The sequence below is a fragment of the Tenrec ecaudatus genome, chromosome X (genome assembly GCF_050624435.1).
Source record: "Tenrec ecaudatus isolate mTenEca1 chromosome X, mTenEca1.hap1, whole genome shotgun sequence".
In the NCBI taxonomy this organism is placed as follows: domain Eukaryota; kingdom Metazoa; phylum Chordata; class Mammalia; order Afrosoricida; family Tenrecidae; genus Tenrec; species Tenrec ecaudatus.
Window position 1 is genome coordinate 91,484,031 of NC_134548.1, and position 15,101 is coordinate 91,499,131.

The window sequence follows — 15,101 nt, forward strand, 5'->3', positions numbered from 1 at the left end:
TCTTAGTATATTTAGTAGAATTTGAATTTTAATCTCCTGGAATAATTAAAATATCGCTATAAATGTGCTTATTATTGCTTTTAGTTGTCATTGGTTCTGACTCATAGTAACCTTATGTAGAACACAATGAAAATTTTCCCCAGATCTGCACCATTATTTTTATGTTTGAGTTCATTGTTGTTGCCACTGTGCTAATCCATCTAGATAGTTTTCTTCTTTTTCTACTGAGCCTCTACTTAGTCACGCATGCTCTCTCTTCCAGGAAATCTTTCCCAGTAGCATGTCCAACCAAAGTAAGTGAGATGAAGTCTCACTATCCTTGCTTCCAAGGAGTACGCTCATTGTATGTACTCCAAGAGAGACCTTCTGGTTCTTCTGGTAGTCTATGGTACCTTCAATATTCTTCCCCCAAACCACAATTCAAATGCATCAATTTCTCTGTGGTCTTCCTTATTCATACTCCAACTTTAAAATGCATATGAAGAAGCTGAACCTATCATGACTAGGACCAGGGGCAACCTATTCCTCAGAATGATATCCTTGCTCTTCAACACTTCAAAGCACTCTTGTGTAGCAGATTTGTTTACAGTAACATGTCACTTGATTTCTTGATGACTGCTTCCATGAATATTGATTGTTGTGTTAGTCCAGGTAGACAAGAAAAACAAAATTCATTGACACTCATATACATGTAAGTGAAAACTTTGTATCAAAGAATAATTGTTTATTAAGAAAGCATCCCAGCCCTGTCCAGATTAAGTCCATAAGTCCAATACTAGCTCATATGTCTGATACCAGTCTATAAATTCCCCTTCAGATTCACACAACCCATGCAATGATGCTGAATGCAGGAAGATCACAGGACAGTGGGTCGAAATTCTTGTAGCTCCAATGGCAGTGGACGCATCTCCAGGGCTCTGGCTGCCATCAGCTTGGCTCCATGAGGCTTGTCAACAGGAATGTATAGCAAAGAAAGTGTATATCCTGTTCCGAGGAAGGAAGACAAGAATTCCCAGAATTCTTAGGAAAAGACCATGCCCACACAGAGGCATCATTGGCTATGACCTGATTGACAGGCTAGACTCCACCCCTTCGCTCAAGTTGACAGGAGATTATGTAATTGCTACATTTGTGGATTCAAGCAAAATTAAAATCTGCTAGATTGTTTATTAAATATGTAACATATATTTAATTTGATTACCTCTAAAGCTGCTAAAGTACATTTTTCAAAATCACTAATAATTATTTGAATATCAGTGCTTTCAATTCTCTTTATATTCCCAAGTTTCCTAAATATGAAATATCAAAGCATTTGAGCAATTTACTCCTGCTGAAAACTTCAAATCACTCTAGTAATAAAATCACTCTAGTAAATCAAGCTCATTGTCACTGAGGCAATTCCGACTTCTGGCAACCCTATACAGCAGTGTAGAACTATCCCCTGTGGGTCTTCAAGAATGTAACTGTTTATGAGAATAGAAAGCCTCTTCTTCCCCACCACGAATGGCTAGTGGTTTCAATCTACTAATCTTGGGGTTAGCAGCCCAACCCATAGCCACTTAGCAACAAGAGTCTTGATAAAATGCGTGCAGTAATTTGGTTTTAGGTTTGCTAGATGCAATTATAAAGATGCCAGGTGGCTAGTGGTTGAAACCACCAGTCTTTATATTCCCATAAAGAGTTAGTCTTGCTAAAAAAACCAACAAAAGATCTATACAGGGAAAACTATAGAACACTATTACAAGAAACCAAGAGTGACCTCAACAAATGGAAGAATATCCCATGCTCGTGGATTGGAAAACTCAATATAGTTAAGATGTCAGTTCTGCCAAAAGCACTATATAAGTTTAATGCCATCCTGATACAATTACCCTCATATTTCTTCAAAGAAATGGAAAACTTGATTACCAACTTCATATGGAGAGGGAAGAAGCCCAGAATTAGCAGAGAACTCCTCAGGAAGAAGGACACCATGGGAGGGCTTGCTTTACCTGACTTTAGCACATACTATACAGCCACAGTTGTCGAAACCGCATGGTATTGGTACAATGACAGATACTCAGACCAATGGAAAAGAAATGAAAACTCAGAAATAAAGTCATCAGCATACAGACAACTGATAGAGCAGACGATGTACACTGGTTCAGATAGGAGCTGGAGGCACAAGGAATCCAGGGCGGATGATACCTTCAGGACCAGGGGTGTGAGGGGCGATACTGGGAGGATAGAGTGTGAGTGGGTTGGAAAGAGGGAACCAATTACAAGGATCTACATGTGACCTCCTCCCTGGGGAACGGACAACAGAAAAGGGGGTTAAGGGAGACGCCGTACAGGGCAAGATATGACAAAATAATAATTTATAAATTATTAAGGGCTCATGAGGGAGGGGGGAGCAGGGAGGGAGGGGTAAAAAAGAGGACCTGATGCCAAGGGCTTAAGTGGAGAGCAAATGCTTTTAAAATGATGAGAGCAAAGAATGTACAGATGTGCTTTACACAATTGATGTATGTATGGATTGTGATAAGAGTTGTATGAGTTCCTAATAAAATGTTTAAAAAGCAGAGTTAGTCTTGGACAGCCACAGGGGAAGTTCTACTCTGTCCTATAGGGTTGCCATGTGTTGAAACCAACTTGTTGACAATGGGTTTGGTTGGATTGTAGAATGCAACTAGAGGAATTTCAAAAGCAAAACAGTCCCTTAAAGTCAAATTTACTTGGATTTTTCAATCACACTAAGTTACAAAAGACGCATTATTTCTATCAAAACACCTGTTGTACACAATATGGGACTTGTGTTCAAAGTGTTTGGCAAAATATACATTTCGGTAAGTGCTATTTTATTATTTTTAAAAACTTCTACCTTTTGGGTGGAGGCTTTTCTTATTTGTTCCAATTTTTTCTCAACTTTCTTCCACTTTCCCCTCTTCTTATTTTCTTTCCATAACTGTATTAAACTAGCAATAAGTTTATTTTTAAAATTTATATGTATTTGCAATAACAACTTAAGTTAGCTTTTAAAACATGTTGGAACTGTATCCATCCCAGACTAGTCCATTAGATTTACTGATTACTGTAGTCCAAGAGAAAACTTGATCCAATAAAAATAGAAACAGTAGGAAGAGATTCAGCAGGTAGTTCTATATTTTAAGTTTTATTAGCACCCCATCCATATGTCATGCAATTCAATAATTCATTCATATCAAGAAGAATTGTAGGATTATCACCACAGTCAATTCTAGAACATTTTCTTTTTTCTTGTACTCCTTATTAGTTATGTAATTATTTTTTTCTACTTGTGACATAAATATACAGAACACAACATTCTCCAATAATTTCTACATGTTGTGCAACCATTATTGATATTGCTTTCCAAATTATTTCACTACCTTTAAAATAAACTCAATGCCCCTAAGCAACAATTATTTTTACTTCACCTATGGTAACCATTGGTCAAGCTTGGCTTCTTCTTTTTATGTTTTAGTAATTTTCCTGATATAGTATTCACATACATACATTTCCACGGTTAACAGGTAATTATAAATGTTTGTTTGATGAAATGACAAAAGGGAAAATAAGCTTTGCAAAAAGAGAAAAAACAACCACCAAGTTAGAACACTGAGAACTTATTAAGGGAAAAAGATTTCCTTCCCACTCTACTTTGATACCAGGGGACCCCTGGTGGCACAGGGTTAAAGCACTCTGCTGTGAACTGAAAAATCAATAATTTGAATCCATTTGAACGGGAGAAAAATGTGGCAATCTGCTGTCTGGAGGGCAATGGGCTTTGTTTCATGCTTTTCTTTGATACTATATTGTGTGACAAAGGCTCAGTAAAATTTAGTAGGGGTCCAAAAATTATATATGATGTGGAAAATACTAGGAATGCTATTTTAGATGTATCATTGGTAAATTTTTGTAAGGACATGAAACTTGGATTTCCCTTTCTGAGCAGCCTCCACACGAGAGGAGCTTAGCAAAGAAAACACTTTGTATTTCAGACAATCAAATGCTTGATGCTGCGTCTTCAAACAACTTTGCCTTGGCTGGAGCTGTAACCACCAAATGCTGTGTTGTGGAGGAGACCTGCCCTCTTCCCTGGAAGGTAACTCCCTCAGAAATTTGCGGGTAATGAGCTCTTGTACTGTGTTTAGGGTCGCTTGACTGGGTGGGGGAACAGAAATCTTAAGCTGAAGTGTAAGATGTGAGGCTCCAATCACTGGGCCTTCAAAGCTACTTTTGTAGTCTGTAGGCAAGTGAGGAATATAGAACTTTAAAGGATTTATTCCCATCAATTTTAGCAGGGGCTGGGTGAGGGGGGTAGTCGAGTGGGGTTATCCCCATACTAAGTGATAGGTACACAGACAACAGAGCCTGTTCCCGGCCAGTAGCGGAAGCCTTGCGGATGGAAGCGTTCCTCTTCTACCCACCAACCAAATCTCTGCCTTCCAAAGTGTTCACAGATGATCCGATCCTAAAGTCACCAGGTCGGGTATCTGAGTGTCACTGGGTGAGAGAGGATTTGTAACTGGCAACTCCGATGTAAGTTCCGCGGTGTGCTGGTGTCCAGGAACCTGTAAGAAGCGCACCAGGAGCCCTGGAGACTGAACCGCTTCCTTCGCAACTCGCGGAGTTTGAGAGCAACGCGCAAGTGAAATTCGAAGTTATCCCCTTCCTTTCTTCACTGGCACTCTGGTGCGTTTCAGGGCTCCCCTTGTTCTTCCCACTCCGACTCTGGGGCGCGCGCGGGGGGCGGGGGGCGTTTCGTCGCTTCGGCTACTTTGCCGTGCGTGACAACTGGACGTCCTCCCGTCGGGATGCCATCTGCAAGCGCAGAGGCCCCGCGCCGCTCGCTCCGCGGGCTGTGTCCCAGTTCACCTGCGGGCGGGTGACCAGCCTCAGGTGCTCAGAGGTCGGCCGGGGAGTCTCCACCCCTTGGCCAGCGGCAGCCATTCGGTGCGCTCGGGCTCGGCGGGGGTGGGGCCTATTGGCTGGGGGGCGCTGCCAGTCTCGGGAGGGGGTGTGGTGGGGGTGGGGTCTGGGGCCGCGCAGGTCGGGGCCGCTCACTGTCGGCTGGCTGGTGGGTGAGCGGAGCGGGAGCTGGAGCCAGGCTGCCCGAGTCTGCGAACTGTTCGGCAGGCGCGAGCGCGCCGCAGCCAGGGGGGCCCGAGCGGGAAGGCGAGAGGGCGCGGGGGCCTGGAAGAGTGAGCGTGAGGAAGCGAGGTTCCCGAGCTCGTCCGTCCCAGCGAGACCGAGTGACCATGGCTGTCTCTGCACCGCCCGGGATCTCTGCAACTTCCAGTGGCGCCAGCGTCCCAGGGGGCTTATTTCGGGCCGAGCCCCTCTACTCGACCCCGGGAGAGCCCCCTCGTCTCACTCCCAATATGATCAACAGTTTTATGGCCGGTAACCACAGCAGCAGCTCCGGGAGTGGCGGGGTCGTGAGTGGCAGCGGTATCAGCGGCAACACCGCGACCAACGAGTGCCGAATGGTGGACATGCACGGGGTGAAGGTGGCTTCCTTCCTGATGGACGGGCAGGAGCTCATCTGCCTGCCGCAGGTCTTTGATCTGTTCCTCAAGCATCTGGTGGGAGGGCTGCACACCGTCTACACCAAGTTGAAGAGACTGGACATATCCCCAGTGGTGTGTACGGTTGAGCAGGTCCGGATCCTCCGTGGGCTGGGGGCCATTCAGCCCGGGGTGAACCGCTGCAAACTTATCACCAGGAAAGACTTCGAAACTTTGTTCACTGATTGCACCAATGCCAGGTGAGGCACTTTGACTCGCTCGCTTCTTACCCTGCGCCCCTTTGCCTTCGGCTTGTCTCATGCCCCTGCTGCAACTTTTTTCTCCTGTCTGTAGAGGGTCTTAACTAGCTTGCCTCTGCTCTCCCAGCTGTAGTCAATCGGTGGGGAAAAGACGACTAGGAGGATTGCTTCTTCATTAACTGCATGAACGTTCCTTCTAGCGTGTGCTCAGTGGCAGAGGGCTAATAAAGTGTTGTGCAAACTTCAGTTGCATTCCTCTACTGAAACTTTCCAGCCATCAGTCCCTATCTTGCACGGCTTCCTGTCAATTTCTCTATTTGGTTGTCTTACTTGCTCTGGTCTAACCGTATGTGTCGGATAGGTTTTCCTCTTGAATACCAAAACCTCGGGCTTTCTTGGTGTGTGTGGTGGTGGTGGAGTAGTTATGGCACGGGGATGGGGTGGGCGGGCCATGCTGGCTGGCTGAGCTGTTCACTGGGCTCCTAAGCTGGCAACCTGGAGCATGGCATTTTGAGAATACAGGGGATCTGAAGTCTAAAATCCATCCCAGAGAGTGCTATTCTCCCTGACCCGTGTGTTGGTTGTGAGAGTGCGTGATGTGATGGTGGTGGTGGTTTGTGTTGGTAGTTGAATGTATCTATGGGCACGCACACAAGTGTGTGTGAGAATGTGTGCTTTTGCCTCGGATCTCATTCAAAAAAACTCCCAGAACATGTAGCTGGTTATTATTTTTAAAGAACTGTGACAGATGTCACGTTTCTGGGATCATGTCTTTTGGACCATCTGCAGAGGGCAATGTGGGATATGCAACCTTGGAGTGGGCTGCGTGCTAGATTTGACTTTGGTAGGTGTTACAGTGAGGATGCCATCAGCATCACATCTCCCCGCCCCTTCCCCAAACACACACATTTGGAAGGATCCCATTCCCCAACAAGAGGATTCCCTTAAAGATGATGACTAGCGTCCTTGGTCATGTGTGTACTTCCTTTTTATCACAGTTTAGAAGTGCATTATAGAATAGATGTCCATTTGCACACGGAAAGCAAATTTTGTTAAGTGTTTCTGACTCAAAAAAGAGAGTAAACTGTATTCAAGATTATTCAACTTTGAAAACACCTGTGAATTAGACTGAATTAGTCTGTTACTATTTCATTTAGGAAAGGATAGATGTAAGTGACATGCAAACCAAGAAATCACCATAACCAGGTGGAAGGACCAAAGGAATTTATCATTTTGCCCAAAACAGTTTTTTTCCAGTGGAATTTTAAATCATAAGAACTTGGGTCTATGAACTAATTATATATCCTGATGGTCACATCCATTGTAAAATTCAAATGTTTATATGTAATTGAATAGTTGAAGTAAACAGAAAACTTGTAGACAAACTGTTGCTTACTTGTACACTGTCTTAATGTATAATTTGCAAAGAGGCGTTTAAAAATTATCATTTGAGCAATGTTCCTCTGGGTTCAAGTAACTAAACAGAAAGCTTTTCATATGGAAATTCTTGCCTGATTAAAATCTAGGGCTTACAAACCTGTTTTTATCACATCAGATATTCTTAAGGAAGATAGATGGCCTTAAGACACAAAGGATAACTGGTCCCTTAATAAAATAAGCAATTATGGATTGGAAGAGTAGAAAATAAATCTCACTTTGAACCCAAAGCACTTTATTATTACAAAAACTCATAAGGTACAAAAGACTTGGGATGGAGTCATTCTAGTTCATTAGGTGCCATTCAAAAATACATTTAAACTATCAGAGACGTGAAAATCTATCATTTTGTTAAATATTTCTTTACTCTTTCTCTAGTGCTCTCACAATGTCTCTCATTCTCCCTTTTCCACACACATACACACACCTAGATTTAATGTCGCACACTTCTTATTCTTAGGAAATTCTCTCTGCCTTGTAATTAATTAGTTTATATGTTCTTATGCAAAACCAGACTTTGATTTTTATAATAAGCAGATTAAGATTTTAATGTACTTTTGATGTTGTCCTTTGTAAATAGAAAGTTTTCTTATGATTTTGAGCTACTTACTAGAGGGAAAATGATAAATTATTCTTTATTAAGAGGCAGGTCCTTTTATACTATTTTTAGATGGTGTAATGTGATTTGTTCTTAGGCTATTCTTTTAATGCTATCAAACTTTATTTACTTGTTACCACAGCATTTACACTACTAACTTTTTTCCTTTGACTAAATCACATTTGATTATGTATACTTGTGCTTATAAAGTTGATAGAGAAATAGTAAATGTACAGGAAGGAACACCTATTTAATTTTCTTTTCTTTTAGGGTATTTGATTTATTACACATACTTTCTATAATTGTGTCCTGAGTAAATTGTAAATAGTTATAAAATACAAGTGTATTCTGTGAGGACAATCTGTAAATGAAGATGGGAAAACTACTAGAAGCACATCTTCATTGTGATTTCTAGATAGGAAAAAAAAGTTTCTGCGAAAAAAATAATAGTAAAATATTAGCAAATTTTATAAATCTGAAATGGCGATTGTAATCATGTTGAAAATTATAAAATGTGATAAGGCTTATAGCAGATACTTTCCAACTACAAGTAATATTATTTCCAGAAATGTGTACCTTAATATGAGTGTTTTTTATAAATTGTGAAGTTGATGCTTAGAGTAACATTATTTTTAGTTTTCTAATAAGTGGAAAGAAAAGTAAGCGATGCAAATAGAATGAGACTTAGAGAGACATAGAAAGGTAGATGAAGTACAAGGCCAGGAGAAAAGAAGAGACACAGGCATAAAAACAGAATGATGCCATGAGAGGAAATGAAAGATGGAGTAGAAGGGCATATACAGATGCCCAAAGAATATGATCTATGTACCAATAGAAGCCTGAGTAGAGAAAATTTTCATTTGGACCCAAGTCTTCTTAGCATTTTTTACCTAAGGGGGAAAAGTATAAGGAAAAAAAAATACATATTAAGTGAGTAGAAACTATGGAATACTATTCTTATTTGAAAGAAGAGATTCATCCTCATCTCTTGATGAATGAATTTTCATAATGTATTTTTCATTTGGCCGTCCTATTTGTAATGGTATTATTGGTAATTTTTCTTTTCCCTCATAATAAATATCCACCAATTATCTGGGAAAGAATTTTACTTTGCATTCTTCCTACATTTTCCCAGAATATACTACATGATCTATTTTCAAATTGGTTCTCTTTAAGGGCCCTACCATATTTTTACTGTGTGACACTTTGATTTGATGTGCTGTACATTAATAAAAATGTGCATTGAAGCAAAATGGATATGTAAGTCAAATAGACACATGATCATTTTGTGACAGTGCTGAGAGTCACACCAAGAACTCTACTGCTACCCCATCTTAAGTATTTTATTGTTAACTAATAATAAAAATATACAAAGTTGTTGTTCTGGAAAACAAACTGGTGACGAATCTGTGTCTCAGCTAGCTAAGAGTACTTGGCAACAACTTTCGAGCATGTAAATAGCTCAGGCTTTACTCCATTGCAATTTCAAAGAGCTGTACAGCATTTTTCCTTCATGCCTCTAACTTTAGAAATGAATTTTTAAGTAATTTTGAAAATTATTTTTAAATGAAAATACAGTGGCTCCAAATTGGACAAATTACTCTTTTATGTCTTTGCAGATACAGCATTAGGGGTATTTTTTTTTTAATTTGGTCATTGCTTGTATAAGGGAATTTGCAGTTTTTCATATCAGAGAAAGCAGACAGATTCAGAAAGAAAATATCTCACCCATATGCAGTAGATTTTCTCACCTTATGCGACCAACTATCCTTATAACATTCTTCACAGTTTAGTGCAATAGTAAATTATTAAATCCCAAACTCGAAGTCACTAAATTTAAAAATCAACACATTTTATTTTGATCTCTTTTTATCTATCTAGTGATCTATGCAAAAGTAACCTCATCAGATTTCACAATTGGTGTTTAATTTTATTTAAAGATGATGATGATGAAATGCTACTGAGTCATAAAATATACATCAAATGTGTACTTGAATAAACAATAATTTTATGATTAGGATAAACGATTTAAATAATACACTTGAAGACATGATTCAGCATATATTCAAATGAATAATAGTCCATTTAAAAAATTAAAATATGAAATGGTCCACTTGTAGTTTTTTGATATTTTGGTTGTATGTAAACAGAACATAAATGTACTTTCATGTTATAATAACTTTATATGTATTTTGGCTTTTACAAAATAATTAAACTATTTTCACTGATTAACTATGGTGATTGTAAGCACTCGATAAGTTAGCCTTTATGATCAACTTGAATAATACTTTATATTTCATTATCTACACAAAGTAACATTAATAGCAAGTTAAGCAATATCACATTTTTAAAGAATTTGCATCACTTCCTTGTATAACATTTTGTGTGACTTACATTTTCAGAAATGAAAGAAAGGTTTTAGACATGAATCTGGTCAGTAAATACAGACATGCTATTTCAAAGGATAATGAAGAATATTGTCAGTTTGTCTATTAAAACAGTCACATAGTCAACAATTCTTTTATTAGAAGCACGGTTTCAAGATTAGTATTAAAGCAACCCAGTCCTGAGCCAGTGCACAGAATTTTCCTGTACATTCATTTTAAATATACACTTTTGCATAACCAACATTGTTTCCATTTATCTAAATACGTTAGATGGTATCTACTCCAAACTTTCATTGATTAGGTAATATAAACTACATTAAATAAATGATCCCAAATATGATAGAGTACATCTATGGATGTTTTTATGCGATATTATCCTTCATACAGAGCATGGGAATGCCAATAAATATGTAGGATGTGATAGTCTTCATTAACATTAATATTTTATATGGTTTTACAAAGGAAATATCTCCTCCCTAAATTATTTTATGCTTTTAAAGTAACATTTTCTTTTGTCTTAATGAAATGTCTAGATGTCTTAAAAACATGTCTAACAGGCAAATATAATTAGGAGAAGCCTGAATCACAATATATTATATTTCATTTAGTAATCTATATTTCTAGTTACTTTTTGTAGCCTACATTTAAGGATACAAATAAATGATTTAATAGGTTTCTGTTAAATTTGACTATGTATTAAACTGACTTAATTAATCCAAAACTGAAAATATTATGTTTTTAGAGAAAGAACATCCAACCTTTCACCAAAAGCAAAACAATTAGGTATTAATGATATTCTTGTTGCATATTCAACGGGGCCTTGATAGTATTTTTCCCTCCTTTCCTTCCCTTTCAACAATTCAACCTGCGAAACTCTTCACTGTCATTTCAGATCACACAATTCTAAAAAGACAAAACAACATTTAAACACATTTGCTTTGGAAAGGAAATTGAGCATTTGCACCCAATAAACCTGATTGTGGAACTGCATGCAAATTGTGTTTTGATTTATCTCTTTTACACTTTTTTCCATTTGAATTGATCTTGCATTAATTTCACCAAGCAGCTCTGTGAGGCTGCAGATGTTGCCCTGTGTTTAATAAATCAATGAGACAGATCTGAATGAATCACTTCAGATGGATTCTCTTCTCGGTTTGATGTCTAGATGTTATTCTTAGCTTGTTATCATGACAGATGCATTAATGTTCCCATACACTGCCAGCAATGTCAAAGATATTGAAGCTTTTAAAGTGGCGACATCCATTTTCCATCTTCTGCTAAAAATGAAATTAATTTCATTTTATTTAAGAGTAAAAGAACTCTAAATAATCAGAAAAATTCTTCATGAGAAAGATTCTAAATTTCCATGCTATATTTTAAACTAATATTTCAAAATGATGGGAATCAATACATTACAATCCAAATATAGTGTAGCTGCTTTATAGTTCCTCCACATTAATATTTAATCATAGTAGGAAAAATGAGAATTAGTAATATGTGATCAAGAGACATTGCAAATGTCACTATAAATAGAATAATACTATAACCAAGTTGGTTTTAGAAGGGTGTTGGTTTTTTAATCCTTACTAATAAGCTTCTTGTTGACTTAATACAGCTACAATATACTGTTACCAAGGGATTTAGAACTTCTTCAGCATTTAACATTTCTCTTTTAACATGGATTAAGCGGCCTGTTCATTGTATATTCATCCTTTCCTCATTTTGTAATGAGAAAAATCTTAGAAAAGTTTATTTTATCATTTTATTTTCTTATATTACAAATAACTCTCTGTAAACCACAAACCACCCAAATTAATAAATACTACTCTTGTAATCTGATTCTTATATTAGGTTGCACATAAAAAAAACCTTTTATATAACTCTATTGCAAGTTTTACCTACCTGCATCAAGTACTAAAACTATAATATTTTATGTCATTTAGCCTATGACTTCAGTATCTTGGAGAGAAAAATAAAGCTGCCAATTATTGTGAGATAATTTGAATTTGAATTTAATGCAGGTAATATTACTTTTTTCAGTATGATAATTGCAAAAGCAGATTTAAAAAAAGCAGATCCAATTTTTCTCATGTTCAAATGTGATGCACATATATCATATATAAATGTAAATATGTATACATATATTGCAGATAGTTACTCTTGGTGTACCTTTACACTTTTGCTATCTTTATTGCGATTGGAAAATGAAAATAGTGTTAACTGATTCTGTTAAGGTCTTAAAATATACAACAACATTTCATCTCCAGCGTTAGACTGATCTTAAAAGCTTAGGGCATAGACAATGATCTATTTTATGTTTTAAAGAAGAGTTCATAATGAACATCAATAAAGTTGGACAGCTACACATTTTAAAGATATTTGCTTAAATTTTGGTAATGTCTTCATGGTGAGATATTGGAATCCTTTCTTTAAAGTGAAATTTATTTATTATAAAGGGTGAAATTATTGTATTTAGACTAGGAGTATAAGATGGAATATAGTATTTTTATGCAAAATTTAATATCATATAGTGAAGAGAAAATTGATATTTTTGTCAGTACCTATCCTGATCTTGTTACATAAAACAAGGATTTGTTTTACAAAACTTAGATTTGTAACAAGAATCTTCTGAGGAGTCTTTTTTAACTTCAATAATACACAATGTAAAAAGTGTATTAAGTCTAATATTATGCAAGTATTAGGCTTCTAATTCATAGTTTTTGGACATGATATCTATATTTCCTTGGAGAAAATTGAGACTGTCTGCCCCCATATGGATTTATAGTCTGAGAAAACCTGTATAGATGGGGTCACTTGACTCAGTGGCAGTGGTTATAACGATATTTCTCTTTTCAGAATTCTTTGCACTAAAAATTCTAGGTGGAAATAGATGCATAAAATATGGCATTACGAAAAAGAAGCTAATCCCTAAATTTTAATGTCATTATAAAACAATCTCTAATCATGACATGAGCCTTCTAGAAATGTGCATATAAAGGTATAAAATACCCAATATTTGGAATTAGCATGTTTGAACAGAAATACATTTCTAAGATAGTGACTTCCTTCCTTTTTGTGCAAACCCAGAGCAGATGTTATATTATCATGAAGATCCAAGAATTACAGAAGAAAACATGCCTACTACCATAAAATGATTCCGTTATTTTGATTTATATTACTTGATGTCATCACTAACTCTCGCTGACTTGTGGCAGTTGACTTCTGATTCCTCTCTCCCACAGTACATGCGTGTTTATGCAAAACGATTTGTTAGGAAGGCCCTCTCCTCCCTTCTTTCTAGAGTGGTGATTAGAACCACAATTGCTTATGAAGTAGAATGATTTATTCCCCCCGCGCCACCGCCCCAAAGTATCTTAAGGCCCACATCCAATTGAAACAAAATAGTATATTGTATGCTTCTCCCCAAACCATATAGAGGAATAACTTCATTCTTTCAGGTGCAATTAATGTTTAATTCAAAAATCTCTTTCATTTAGGAATACTAAGATTAAAAATACTGGTATCTGTGTATTACTTGACCCATTACAATTTTTGAATTGATTATAGCAAATGGCAATGAAAACTTTCTAATCATATTACTTTAAAAATATAGAAGAATCTTAAGAAAAATGAATAACTCAACTATCTTGACTAGTGCACAATTAAAAAAAACCAAGTTGACTGTTTTATAGTGTATAATATAGTGTGTATGTTAAGGCATAAAACATTCCATTGCAATTGTGTACAATGATTTTTATCAAGTTGCTGGCAACTGCTAGCTGCTAACAGCATTTAGGTTGCATTTAGTCTATCTGATATTTATATGATGGGCTAAAAAGAAAAAGAAGCAATATTGATTTGCCTCCGGATTAAAGTTTGAAATGGGCAATAGCCTGAACACAAAAGGCCCCCTTTTTTTATGATTTCTAAGCTTGCCATTGATCTTCTAGTTTTACTGCATTCATTATTTATTAAAAGAATTTGCAAGCTAAACATAACGTTAAGCTAGTTTGCACACAGGGACCGCACTTAGGAAATTGAATGGAAATTGCATTAGAGATGAACATCTGTGCTATTTTTCCACTCATGTGTTTATGGGTTTGCATAAAAGGTGTATTGGATTAACAGTTATAACCATTATTGTTTACAGCAATGTGTTAGATTCTGAGCTGTTAGTTATTTTGGAAGAAGTCTTATCACTCTTTTGTTTTGAAACCACACCAATGTCATCACAAGTATTTAGATTGGTTTCTTTTTATTATTACATTTGCTAAAGCATTGTTTACATATTGTAACAAATGCTACTGGATTGAAGGAAGCAACTAAGAACAAACTATACTTAATTATCAAATAATATCCTATCTCTTGATGGTTTGGGTAGTGGAGGATATGGGTCTAATTTACACAAACCTATTCTCCATTAAAACACACCAAATTCACAGAACCTATAGAAAAATATCCAGAAATTGTTATATATGTGTGTTTTAGGCCTTGTTCATTTTGAAAGGATAATAAATACAGGCACTAAAGACATATTTGTATAACACTACTGAAGAGAGAATGGGATGCTTACTGATATGGTTCCCATTTTGAACTCAATCTAATGAACTTGGATTCTCAAAAGGACATAATATGGAAACGTTCTTTTGAAGTCATAACTAAGGTGCCAGTGAATATAAGTTTTGCAGTAGTTTATTTAATCTGTAGACATCTGGAAGTCCTATTTCATATTCATGTAATTTGGCCGCTGACCACAAATTCAGCAGCGCAGGAGGAAGATGAGGCAGGCTGCTCCTGTAAGGATTTCCAGGGTGGAAAGCTCCATTTTGGGTTTCCATAATCAGAATGGACCCTGTTGCAGTGTATTTAGTCACTGGCATTTAAATAACCAAACAACTTTCCAGACCATTGA

At 37.0% G+C, this 15,101-nt stretch overlaps 1 protein-coding gene across 1 annotated transcript in view; it reads left to right on the forward strand.

The window, feature by feature from the left end:
* The first annotated feature begins 5,258 nt into the window (after positions 1-5,258).
* The window catches only part of DACH2 (dachshund family transcription factor 2), a 792,597-nt gene continuing 782,754 nt past the window's right edge, over positions 5,259-15,101 (forward strand). The window contains exon 1 of the mRNA XM_075538394.1: positions 5,259-5,767. Within this exon, the coding sequence (XP_075394509.1) occupies positions 5,259-5,767 (509 nt within the window). The remainder of the gene's footprint in view (positions 5,768-15,101) is intronic.